Consider the following 11,687-nt stretch of genomic DNA (forward strand, 5'->3'; position numbering starts at 1 on the left):
TGAGGCTGGGGCTGGGATGGACTGAGGCTGGGATGGGCTGAGGCTGGGGTGGGCTGGGGCTGGGATAGGCTGGGGCCTCCTAACCCTCCTGCCTGCCCCACACACATCCAGTGCATCTGCTTTGGAGTCACATGGCCCTGGACTTCTGACCTTTATATCTCCAACATATAGTGGAGCCTGGACTGGCCACGTAGTCCCCACTCCTAGGAGGTCAGGGCCCTCCAGGCCATCGCAGAGCCTTCTCCACCAGGGCCCAGGCAACTGGGCTCAGGGAGATGGTGAGTGGTATCCCAGGAGGGAGCTGCCCCTGTCCTGTTTTAACTGCCCCAGGTTAGCTTATGGGGGAGGGCGTCATTCTTGGGTTTTCTTCTTGGGGTAATGTTGTTTGGAGTGGTTGATGTCGGGGGTGCCTCTGATAAGAGGGCAGGAGGATGGGGTGTGCAGGGGTGGGGGTGAAGGTAGCGATGGGTATAAGACAAATGCCTCCAGGCAGGTGGAACAGACATGAGTGGGTGTTGTCAGTGCAGGTGGGGTGGGCTATGGATGTCGACAGAAAGGGGAAATGTGGGTGTGGGTTGGCATAAAGGTGTGGATATTGGTGACAGCGACTGGGTGTCAGGATGTCAATGGATGAAATAATAATAGCTCAGATGTTAGAGCACTTATTATGTTCCCATCACTGCTCTGCTTTACATAAATTTACTCATCTCATTTTTATAACAACCCCATAAAAATTGCAGTACAGTGGGGGCCTTGACTTACGAGTGTCCCTACTAATGAGTTTTTTGAGATACCAGCGGAGGATTTTTTGCATTGAGTTGATAGAGTAATTTGAGTTAACGAGCTCCTTAACGAGCTCGGTCTCGGAACAAATTAAACTCGTAAGTCAAGGCCCCACTGTATTAGTATCTCCATTTTTAAGGGGGGAGGGAAATGAGGCACAAAGAGGTTAAGACTCTTTGGCAGTCGAACGACCCTTTCACAGACCATCCTGCATATCAGATATTTACATTACGATTCATAACAGTAGCAACATTACAGTTATGAAGTAGCAACGAAAATAATTTTATGGTTGGGTCACAACATGAGGAACTGTATTTAAAGGGCCAGAAGGTTGAGAACCACTGGGTTAAGTATTTGCTCAAGGTCATTCAGCTGGAAAATGGCAGGGCAGGGATGAACTGGGCTGTCTGGCTCCAGAGCCCATGCTCTTGGTCCTCCTGCTCCTCATGGGACGTGGTGTGGCAGGGACCATGGGAGGTGGGTGGGCGCAGGGACACTCTGGATGGGGTGTGATGTTGAGGTGTGAACAGATGGGGCAGTATGAACGGATGTTGCTGCGAATGAGGCCTGGGCCAGTGCAGGAGGGAGGGCGTGTGTGCACCGGCTCAGGGTAGTGCTGGGCAGTCGTTCTCAGACTTTAGCAGAGAAGCAGAATCACTGGAGGGCTTGTTAAAGCCTGGATTATTTATGATTTGGGAGATTCAGGTGGAGCTTGAGAAGTGTATTTCTAATACATTCCCAGGTAATGCTGATTCTGGTAGCCTGGGGACTGGACTTGGGAGCACCGGGGACAGGAAGCATGTGTGAGTGATGGTGAAGAACAGGAAGTGGTATTTTAGAGGGAGAGAGGAGGTGGGTAGAGTGAGACTAGAACTGAGAGTGACTTTAGAGCAGTGGTTCTCAACCTTGGCTGCACATTAGAATCACCTGGGAATCTTTTTAAAATCCTGATTTCTGGGCCTCATCCTCCGGAAATTCTGTTTCTTTGTTATGGGGTGGGGCCACAACATTAGTAACAAAGAAACAGAATTTCCGGAGGATGAGGCCCAGAAATCAGGATTTTAAAAAGATTCCCAGGTGATTCTAATGTGCAGCCAAGGTTGGGAACCACTGCTTTAGAAGTACGGGATGTTGCAGCTATAGGAAGAGTTCCACCGGAATGAGCGCAGGCATGACATGGCTTAGGTAGGCAGAGAGTAAGTAAGGGGTGCCTATGGCAGTGGCTTGGGAAGCTCCTACCAGCCCCTCTAGGGTGAATCCGTGCTAGATGGGGTTCTCAGTGTGCAAAGGTGGCGAGACAGGAGGTCCCTCTTCCCTTGGGGTCCCTTAGGTGCAGGAGGTTTCTCTGTGTTATCAGTTTTTCAGCTATAAATTACTGATCCCAAACAGGTGACTGCAGGGCCCCAGAGAACTTGAGGGGGTGAGTGGGGCTGGAACCTGTCAAGAAAGGGTTTCCTCTCCTACTTCAGTGACGAGCCTGTCACTTTTCATAGCTCTAGTATGAACTAAGGTGTTGGAGGTGGTGCTGTGGGGGTGGGGGGTGTCCTTCAAACTAAACACAGGAGCCCCCACCAGAGGACGGTCTCTTGGACGGGGACGAGAAACACTCAGGGGACGCTGCTGGAGGGACAGAGGATTGGGCAACAGGCTGCAAGAAGGATAGTCACCAGTTTCCCCAGGCTGGGCCCAGGCGGGTGACTTGGAGCCCTAACTGACTGAGCCAAGCCATGGGTTGAGTTGTGTCCCCCCAGGAAGATGTGTCCTCAATCCCAGTGCCTCCGAATGGGACTGTATTTGAAAATAGGGTTTTTATAGAGGTAATCGAGTGCAAATGAGGTCATTAGCGTGGGCCCTTATCCAACATGACTGGTGTCCTTAAAAAAAGGAGAAAATTTGGACACAGACAAACAGAGGAAAGACGACAGAAGACACAGGAAGGAGATGGCCTTCTGCAGGCCAGGCAGCGCCTGAGCCACCGGGGCTTGGAGAGAGAGTCTCCTCACAGCGCTCAGAAGGAACCAACGCTGCTCACACCTCGATCTCGGACTCCTAGCCTCCAGAACCCCGACAGAGTGTGTAGTTTGAGCCACCAAGTTTGTGGTTCTGTGTTCCAGCAGCCTCGGGAAGGGAAGCGAATGCACCACGATTCATGGGAGGAGCTAACGAGATGGAGCTGACGACTGGATGGGGCGTTTGCTGTGGGCGGTGTCACTGCTGAGGGGCTGAGCGGTGCACAGCACTGGGAGGTGATGGAGGTGACTTCAGGAGAGGGCAGCGTACTGGAGCCAGCAGATGGCCAGCAGAGGGCGCTCCAGGGACCAGTGAGCACTCCCGCTTTCTCCGGGAACGAAGAACGGAGGCCGTCTTCCAGACAAGGTGCCCCGAGCTCACAGTGGCCTTCTCGCCACCCTGGGCCTCACAAAGAAAGCTGGCGGCTTGCACAACACGCTCCCACTGCTTGCAGGGCCCGAGGGCCTCCTTTCTCAGGGACGTGGAGCCGGCAGGGCAAGCAGGGATGTGTCTTGGGCTGTGAGAACTCCAGGTTCAGAGGAGCCGGGCATGAATCTCCACCAGGCACAAAAGATGGCAGAAACCCTTTTCTTAATAATAGTATTTTATTGACAGTTATAAATATTTTCCATTTGTCCCCTATTTACAGTTGCAAAATAGTTTATGATATTCACTACCTTCACCCACCATTCAGCATCTTCCTAGAAACTGCTTGAAAATTGAATAGGAAATAGAAAGCTCTTTAAGGGGGGCCCACCAACCTGGCTCCAGGACTTCCAACCACCCACGCGGACAGCAGGCAACTTGCAGCAGGTGCTACACAGTAGCAAAAGGGCGGGCGGGGCGGGTCCCGGCGGGTCAGGACGCCAGGCTCCTCAGGACGTTGGTGATGCTCCAGCGCTGGCCCGAACACTTCTGCAGCACCAGCTGGAAGCCGAACTCCAAGTCGCTGTTCTCCTGCAGCTCCAGGCAGCGCTTGGACTTGAGGTTCTGGATGGGGCCTCCCTAGGAGCCAGGGTAGAGGGTGGAGTCAGAGAGTGTCCAGGCAACACGGGGAGGTCCGGGGAGCCTGAGGCCTAGCGGCTGGTGCCGGCTGGGACTGTGTGTGCGTCTAGATGTCTGGGATCCAATGAGGCCACGGGAGGTCTGGGGCCTGCATTCCCATGAAGCCTCCGGCTCCCATCTCTGATGTGTTGGTCTCCTCCCTGAGAATGAACTTGTGTGTAAGTTTTCTTCACAGAGCCCTCGCTTTTCAGTAGAACAGAGATACCCCACCCCGATGTCCATCTACCTGGCTGGGGTACAGCATGCTGGGTTGCTCCTATGGCTCCTCTCTGGGGGGAATAAGCCCTATTCCCCATAACCATAGGCTGGGGCCCTGCTCTGAAAAGCCTAGCTCCTTGGGACCACTCTGTGATTGACCTGAATTTCAGTATCACCAGACCTCCTGCTTTTAGGGTCTGTGCTCCCAACTGGACCTCTAGAGCCAGTGCTGGTCTCAACCAAGTTCAGGCTCCTGAATTCTGTCTGCAAGGCCACTGGGCTCCCTCATCCCTAGATATGCATGGTTTCCCCATGCTGCTCATGTTCTGGAATGTTCTGTAGCCATGCACACTCAGTTTGTGCTCCAAACACCCTGGGGCTGCTGGCTATGTGGCTGGGTGTCAGCATTTTGAGTATCTCTGAGTTTTACTGAAAATGTGCTCAGCTGGGCTTTGGCCTCCCAAACGAGCGGAATTGCTTGGGCTGGGTAAGTGGGCTCCTTGTAGCTTAATGGTACTTGAGTATATGCTAAAACTCACCTTTTCCCCAGAACCTACTGTGTCTCCCATCTCAGCCATAACCAGGCATCATTGTGGGAAAGCTGAGCATTTTCAGTATATGTCCACCTCTCCCCAGCATCTCATTAGGCACTGATTCCTGTCAATTCCACCTCCTTCAGGCCTCATGACTGTCTCCTTATTGCTATCCCTTCGTACTTGCCCTGATTCAGGCCACCATCTTCTCTCCCCTGACAACTGCATCAGCCTCCTCACTGATCCCCTTCCCACTTGTGAGGCTGGGAGTAGTGATCCTTTCAGATGTGTATCTGGCCTGGAAGACAGAGCCCAGCTCTGTAGCGCATGCTCATGGTGTGGTGCTGTGTCTCTCTGGCCCGGTCCCCCTCAACTTGCACACCTTCAACTGCAGTGATACCAAACTCTGTGTAGTTTGCTGAATGCATTTACATTTTCTCAGGATTCCTAGACGTTGAACAAGCTGTGCCCTGTGCTGGGTCCTCTCCATGCTCTGCTTCAGGCTAAGCCATAGTCACTGAAGGCTCGGCGCCTGCTCCTTCCTCCAGAGACTTCTCACCTTCCACCCACCTCCTCCTCCTCCTCTCCAGTCCCCCAGCTGGCGTGCTGTTCTCCATCTTGTGCTTTTTCCCCAGCTCAGCACTTATTGAAGGACAGTAAAAGTTCTTATTTACTTGTCTTTTCCCCCGATGGACTGAGAGTTCTATGTTTTATCAATTTCTGTCCCCTCAACATCCAGCAAAAAACTTGGATGGAACACGACAGGTGATCATTAATCTGGCTGTCATGACTTTTATAGGTAAGAAGGGAATCGGTCACAGGACGGGGTGGCCATGCTCAGGTTCGCCCTGGGCTGGCCCTGGCAGGCCTGGCAGCAAAGAGAGGGAGACTCTGAGCCCACCTCCAGCTGCATCCATGCCCATCCCAGCGAACAGCCCACTGTGAGCGAGGGAGACGGAAGTCCTTTCTGGAAGTCATCCCCAGTCTGCCACCACCATCCCCCTGGCAACAACTGACATCTCAAGAGCACATTGAGACTCAGTTCTCACAACCATCGAGAAAACTGGCAATATCTGCCCCAGCTGAACAGACACTTCCCTGCAACCCAACAGCTGTACCTATAGCTATACAACTAGCACAAAGGTGTGCACCACAGACAGGTACCCAGGTGCCTTCTGAAACATGATTTGTAAAAGCTTCTACCTGGAAACAACCCAACCATCCATCAATAGGAGGGCAGATAGAAAACAGTGGTGACTCACATAAAGGAATACTATGCAGCATCAAAAACGGACACACTGGTGCTCTACTCAGGAGGGATCAATTTCACAAATACAACGTTAGCAAAGGAAACCAGGCAGAATATATACATAATCCTACTTCTATAAACTTCCCAAGCAGGCAAAATAAAGCCACAGTGTTTAAGTCAGGGTGGGGTTACCTTTGGGGTGGAGCGGGTGGCAAATGACAGGAAGCAAGAGGGGGCTTCTGGGGTGCTGGTGGGGTGCTCTTTCTGACCAGGGTGGTGCTTGCATAGGCATTTACTTGGTTTTAAATAATTAAGTTGAGCATTTATTTTTGTTCGTATATTTGCATGTTTCTGTGTGTATGTGTTGTTCTTCAGTTAAAAAAATTAAAACAGCCGAAACTGGTTTGGCTCAGTGGATAGAGCATTGGCCTGCGGACTGAGGGGTCCCGGGTTCGATTCCGGTCAAGGGCATGTACCTGGGTTGCGGGCACATCCCCAATAGGAGATGTGCAGGAGGCAGCTGATCGATGTTTCTCTCTCATCGATGTTTCTAACTCTCTATCTCTCTCCCTTCCTCTCTGTAAAAAATCAATAAAATATATTTTTAAAAAAAATTAAAACAAAATTCCAGCTCCCAGGAGAAACTTTGAGCCAAGTGTGAAGGAGGCGGGGGAGTGAGAAGCCAGATGGTGAAGTCCGTGTGTGTGTGTGTGTGTGTGTGTGTGTGTGCTCAGCATGTCCTCAGGGGCATGTGTGTGTGTGCACGCGCGCGTGCGTGTGCGTGTCAGGAGTGGGTGTGGAACTTCCCAAGGTCTGGTGTGTGGGAGAGGGCCTTGCAGACAGAAAACCTCTTCAGAAGCATTTGAGTGAGTGAAGCAGCCCAGCCCATCCAGCACCTCCTCTGAGGAGAGCAGTGACTCACTGCCCCTAGGATCGCAGAGACATCAGAACAAAGGGGTAACTGAAAGAGCGACCTCATGGGGGCCCCCCCAGGTGCAGCCAGAGAGAAACCTGCAGGTGATGTCCTGACAGGACCGGACCAGTGGCCATGAGACAGGGGCTCAGAAAGGACTCATGTGGGAAGAGTCCCCATGTGGGAAGAGACTTTGAAGCTGATCCTCTTGTTCTCATCTGCAACCTGAATGGCTCTGCACTTGGGCCTCGGGCCCTTTAGCTCTGCATGTCCACCTGCAGGGACAGCCCCCAAACCAGCACTTTCTTTCCCCAGTGGCTCCTCCTAGGAGCATTCTTCTCCTGTTGAACTAAGATCAGGGGCATCCAGCAAGGGAACCCAGAACACCCCTTGGGGTCCCACACTTGGGTCAGCTCCTGCTTCTCCACCTCTTCCCTTCTGACAGGGGAAAGTGAGGCCCATGTCCCCCAGTTCTATGCTTTTCCACGTTGAGTTTCTTATGGAAGAATTTTGTGTACTCTCCCCATTTTGGTTGCCCTCCTTTTGTTTTGTGTCACTCAGAACTGATCACAGAGCACAAACCACCTCATTTCCACTGAACAATAAATAGGCCCTTGCAACACAGCCAAGGGATGGGCACTGTTGGTGGCCACACCACAGTCCCGAACCATGAACCACGCTGGGACTGTGGTGGACATCCTCAAGTTGTCCTCTCAGAGGCTGTGGTTCACCTTAAGGCCCCATCCTATTCCTCAAAGGCTGGACTTTTGGACACAGAGGCATCCCTGTGACACTTGCTCCAAACAAGGCCAGCCCATGGCTCTGCCTGGCCCAGTTTCTATGGCTTCTGTGTAAAAACTCGCAGCCTCCAGACCAAGCACATCTGCTGCCCACGCACAGGCTGGGCCATGTGGCTGGTGCTTCTTCAATGGAACTGTATCCAACTTCTCCTGACACTCCAACATCCGGCCAGCCCGGTGGTCCTACCCACTGCTGGGAGTGCAGCGCAGGCAGGGCTGGATGAAACCAGCCAGCTCTCTTATTCACCACGTCTGCTGGGGGTTTGGCACTCCAGGGGGTGAGATGGAAAGGGGAGAGTGCTGAACTAGGATGCTTCTTTTCTCGTGGTCAGCTGTGTGGCCCTGGGCAGCCGCCCACTCTTCTGGTTCCATTATCTCTAGGGTCAGATGATCACTTTTGTCCTGATTACTGGAGGATGAGCAGGACAGATGGGAAATCCCTTTATCAGCTACAAACAAACGGATATGAGGCTGTTCATAGAATGGGGTGGGGGATCCAGAAAAAGTGCACAGCAAGCAGATGGGGCCAGACCAAGTGCCCTTCCATTCTACTGGAGATTTGACTGCTCAGCATGTCCTCAGGGGCTGGGCCAGGCTGCTTCAGCAAACCCTGGGCCACGGAAGCTTGGAGGAACTGGTCCCAGACAGGAGGCCGCGGCCCCCTCCTTTCTCACCAGCCACTCAGGAACATTCTGAGCCTTCTGCAGGGCACCGTGCCAAGGCTGAGAGAGGAAGACAGGGGCAGTCTCTGAGAAGTAAAGTGTTCCTTCGGAGATTCAACTATGACATTTCCCAGGCCCTACCCTGGCCCAACCATGCCCTCGGCACCCTAGAGACAGGAAGTGTGGTGACCCTGGGGCAAAAACAGCCAGGGTGGCCTCTGGGAAGAATGTGGAAGAAATGGAGTGAGGCCAAGAGCAGGGTGGGGTGTGGAGAAGCACAGCCTCTGTGAGAGTGTGTGGGGCTGCAGAGAGGGCAGAGTGTGAGGGCCAAGGAGGCTCCCTGTCTGGAGGCTCCGAAAGGAGAATCTTCTATAACGAAGTAGTCAGGCCACCCTGGAGGCCCCAGTGAGCAGAGCCCAGGCATGCATCTTGGAAAGACATCTGGAGTAGGGGGAGAAGGGCCAGGCCACCCCTTGGTACTAGAGCTAGCATTGGCCCCTGGTGCTTTCTCCCTCCTGCCTTCCTTCTCAGACCTTGACCTCTCTCACTGAACAAACTCTGGAGTCTTGCCTCTCTCTGGGCAAGTTCCATTTACCGCCATTGGAAAGGAGCCTTCCCCTCCTCCACTCAGTCCCTTCCTGGTGAGTTCAGCCGCCTTGGGAGCAGCCTGGTGTTGCTACCAACTGCACCTCTACCTGCAGGCTTTGCACCTGGGATAAAAGTAACAACAGTTAACACTACTGACCATATGCCCAGCACTGTATCAAATGCTTTACATGCCCAATCTCACGTATTCCTCACAATAACCCTGAGAGGTGGAGATGCTAATTATCACCATTTTATAGAATTGGAGACTGAGGCTCAGAGAGGTCAGGAGACTTGCCCAGGATCACATGGTCAGGCAGTGGTAGAGTTAGGTGGGGATCCCGGGAACCAGTCCCCTTTACTGTTCCCCACCAGAATAAGTGGCCTGCCCACCCACCATTTATTCCACTCCCTGCCTGTCTCAAGGGAGTGGACTAGACTGACAGCTGTTCATGCCCCAACACCTGGGGTCTTCTTGACCAGAGAGGAAATCAACTTGACCTCCAAGAGGCCCTGAAGAGCCAGTTTGATCTAGTTCTTTTGAAAACTCTCTGCCATCCATCAATCCATCCATCCATTCATCGATCTATCCATCCATCCATTCATCCACCCATCCACTCATCCATCCATCTGATATTTAATGAATGCCTACTGTGTGTCAGGAACATCAGTGACCAAACAAGAAATAATCCTTATCTTAGTGAAGACTATTCTAGGATGAGGAGCAAACGATAAATTCTATAGTGTGTTAGAAGGTGATAGGCTGCACAAAAATGTAGAGCAGTGTGTGTGCATGTTTGTGCCCCTAAAATTCATGTTGAAGGCCCAATCCCCTATGTGATGGTATTTGGAGGTGGGCATGGAACCCTCAAGAATGGAATTATATGAATAGACACGAGAGGGATGATCTCTCTCTCTCTCTCTCTCTCTCTCTCTCTCTCCTCATGAATGGGATTATATGAAGAGACACAAGAGGGATGACCTCTCTCTCTCACTCACCTCTCCCCCCATCCCCCGCCCCTACGTGAGGACAGTGAGAAGGCTGCCATATGCAAACTGGAAAGAGGGTTCTCACCAGACACTGCATTTGCTGGCACCTTGACCTTGGACTTCCCAGCCTTCAAAATAAATGTTTGTTGTTTAAGCCACGCAATCTATGGTCGTTTTGTTATAGCAGCCTGAATGGACCAAGACAAGCCGGGTGAGAGGGTTCGGGCATGGTGGTGAGGCAGGCTGCAATGGTAAGAGGTGGTCAGAGTGAGCCTCACTGAGAAGGTGAGATATGAGCAAGATGTGAAGGAGAGGAGTTAGCCCAGGGGATATCTGGGGAGAGTCCAGGGCCCAGAGTAAAGCTCCCGCTCAGGTAGAGGCCTGGTGTGTTTGGAGAACAGCACAGAGGCCCCGGCTCAGAGTAGGCATGGGGGTAGGCATAGGAGATGAGGCCCAAGAGATGAGTGTGGGGCAGGTTGTGTGGGGCCTTAGAGCCACAGGATGAACTTTGGCATTTTACCTGGTGACGGGACCAGCCACTGCAGAGTAGGACTGACATGTTAACCATGTCCCTCTGCTGTGTTGAGCATTAAGCGTTGGAGGGAGGAAGGAAGCAGGGACCTGTTAGCAGGCTCATGTCCTCACACCCAGGGCCAGCCAGCAGCCTCTGGGCCAGACCCAGGGCTCTGGGGGGCTGAGGCTTGATGCAGAACCCCCACCCGGCCCCGGCCCCTGTGGAGGGTGCAGTCACTTGGTTTACTAGTCCAGTCATCTAAATTATTTGTGTAATACTTACAACTACAGGATCTGGAAACACATAATACTTTTAATTAAAGAATTTAAATAAGGGCAATTAAACCTGGCAGGAGAGATGCTGTGGCACACAGAGAGCTTAATTGGAAAAGGAACCAAATTAAATATGGAAACAGCATTAAAAAAATCGAAAGCTGAATGTACAGACTTAAGAAGCCTAATAATAATCCCTAGAGCTTGGTGCCCAGCCCCCAGCTTGGTGCCTTCTCCTTCTGGGCCTCGCTGGAGTGGTGACTAGCAAGGGCATGAGAGGCGGTGGGAGTGGAACCCAAGGACACGGGCCCCTGCTCCCAGCCCTGCCCCTGGCTCTCCCTGGCCGTGACCCTGGCTAAATGCTGGTCTGGGCTTCAGTCTTGTCCTTCGCAAAAGGAGCCAGAGCACTGGGGGCACTGACCCTGTCTCCACGTGGAGCACCGACCATGTCCACAGGCACATGCAGATCTATGGTCGTCCATCAGTCCCTGGGGCTGAGGCATTGAGGAGCTGACCCCAGACCGCGTGGCCCTTCCTCCCTGCCTCAGTTTCCCCAGGCATGTGTCTGTGGCAGCTCGGGGTGGAACAGCTAGCACCAGACTAAGCAACCTGGCTCCCCCCTGGAGCTGTAGGCTGGGTAGATGGATTAGACAGAGCTCCTAAAAGGCTTGTTAAACCATAGATCACTGGGCTCCACTTTTCTGATCCAGTAGGTCTCCAATGAGGCTCAAAATGCATTTCTTTAAACTTCCCGGTGCTGCTGCTGGTGATGTGGTGCTGGTCCGGGGACCACAGAGGGGACCTCAAACACCATCACCTTGTCCGGGGAAAGGGCTGGGCCCAGCTGGTTGCTGGCGCTGGCCTCCCTGAGGAGCGGCATTTGGAGCGTCTGGCCTGAGCTCGCACAGGTCTCACAGTTGTGATCACCAGGAGGTCGTGTGCGGACTGCATCCTGTATGCTCTGTTTATTTCAGAGCTCCCCTTCCACTCTCCTTTCTAATTAATTTTCCAGGGGCAAGTGGCCCGGTGGGGCTTTGGCTTTCCAGTGGTTCTCAACCTTGGCTGCACCTTAGAATCACCTGGGAATCTTTTTAAAATCCTGATTTCTGGGCC

At 52.7% G+C, this 11,687-nt stretch overlaps 1 protein-coding gene across 2 annotated transcripts in view; it reads right to left on the reverse strand.

Annotated features, from left to right (window-relative positions):
• Positions 1–3,376: 3,376 nt before the first annotated feature.
• GALNT18 (polypeptide N-acetylgalactosaminyltransferase 18) overlaps positions 3,377–11,687 on the reverse strand; it is a 301,670-nt gene continuing 293,359 nt past the window's right edge. Inside the window, exon 11 of one of the 2 annotated variants that reach the window (XM_005873977.2) lies at positions 3,377–3,798. In XM_005873977.2, the coding sequence (XP_005874039.1) occupies positions 3,652–3,798 (147 nt within the window). In that variant the 3' untranslated portion in view covers positions 3,377–3,651. The remainder of the gene's footprint in view (positions 3,799–11,687) is intronic. The other variant, XM_014545884.1, reaches the window with a different exon arrangement.

Source organism: Myotis brandtii, unplaced genomic scaffold, assembly GCF_000412655.1.
Source record: "Myotis brandtii unplaced genomic scaffold, ASM41265v1 scaffold422, whole genome shotgun sequence".
Taxonomy (NCBI): Eukaryota; Metazoa; Chordata; class Mammalia; order Chiroptera; family Vespertilionidae; genus Myotis; species Myotis brandtii.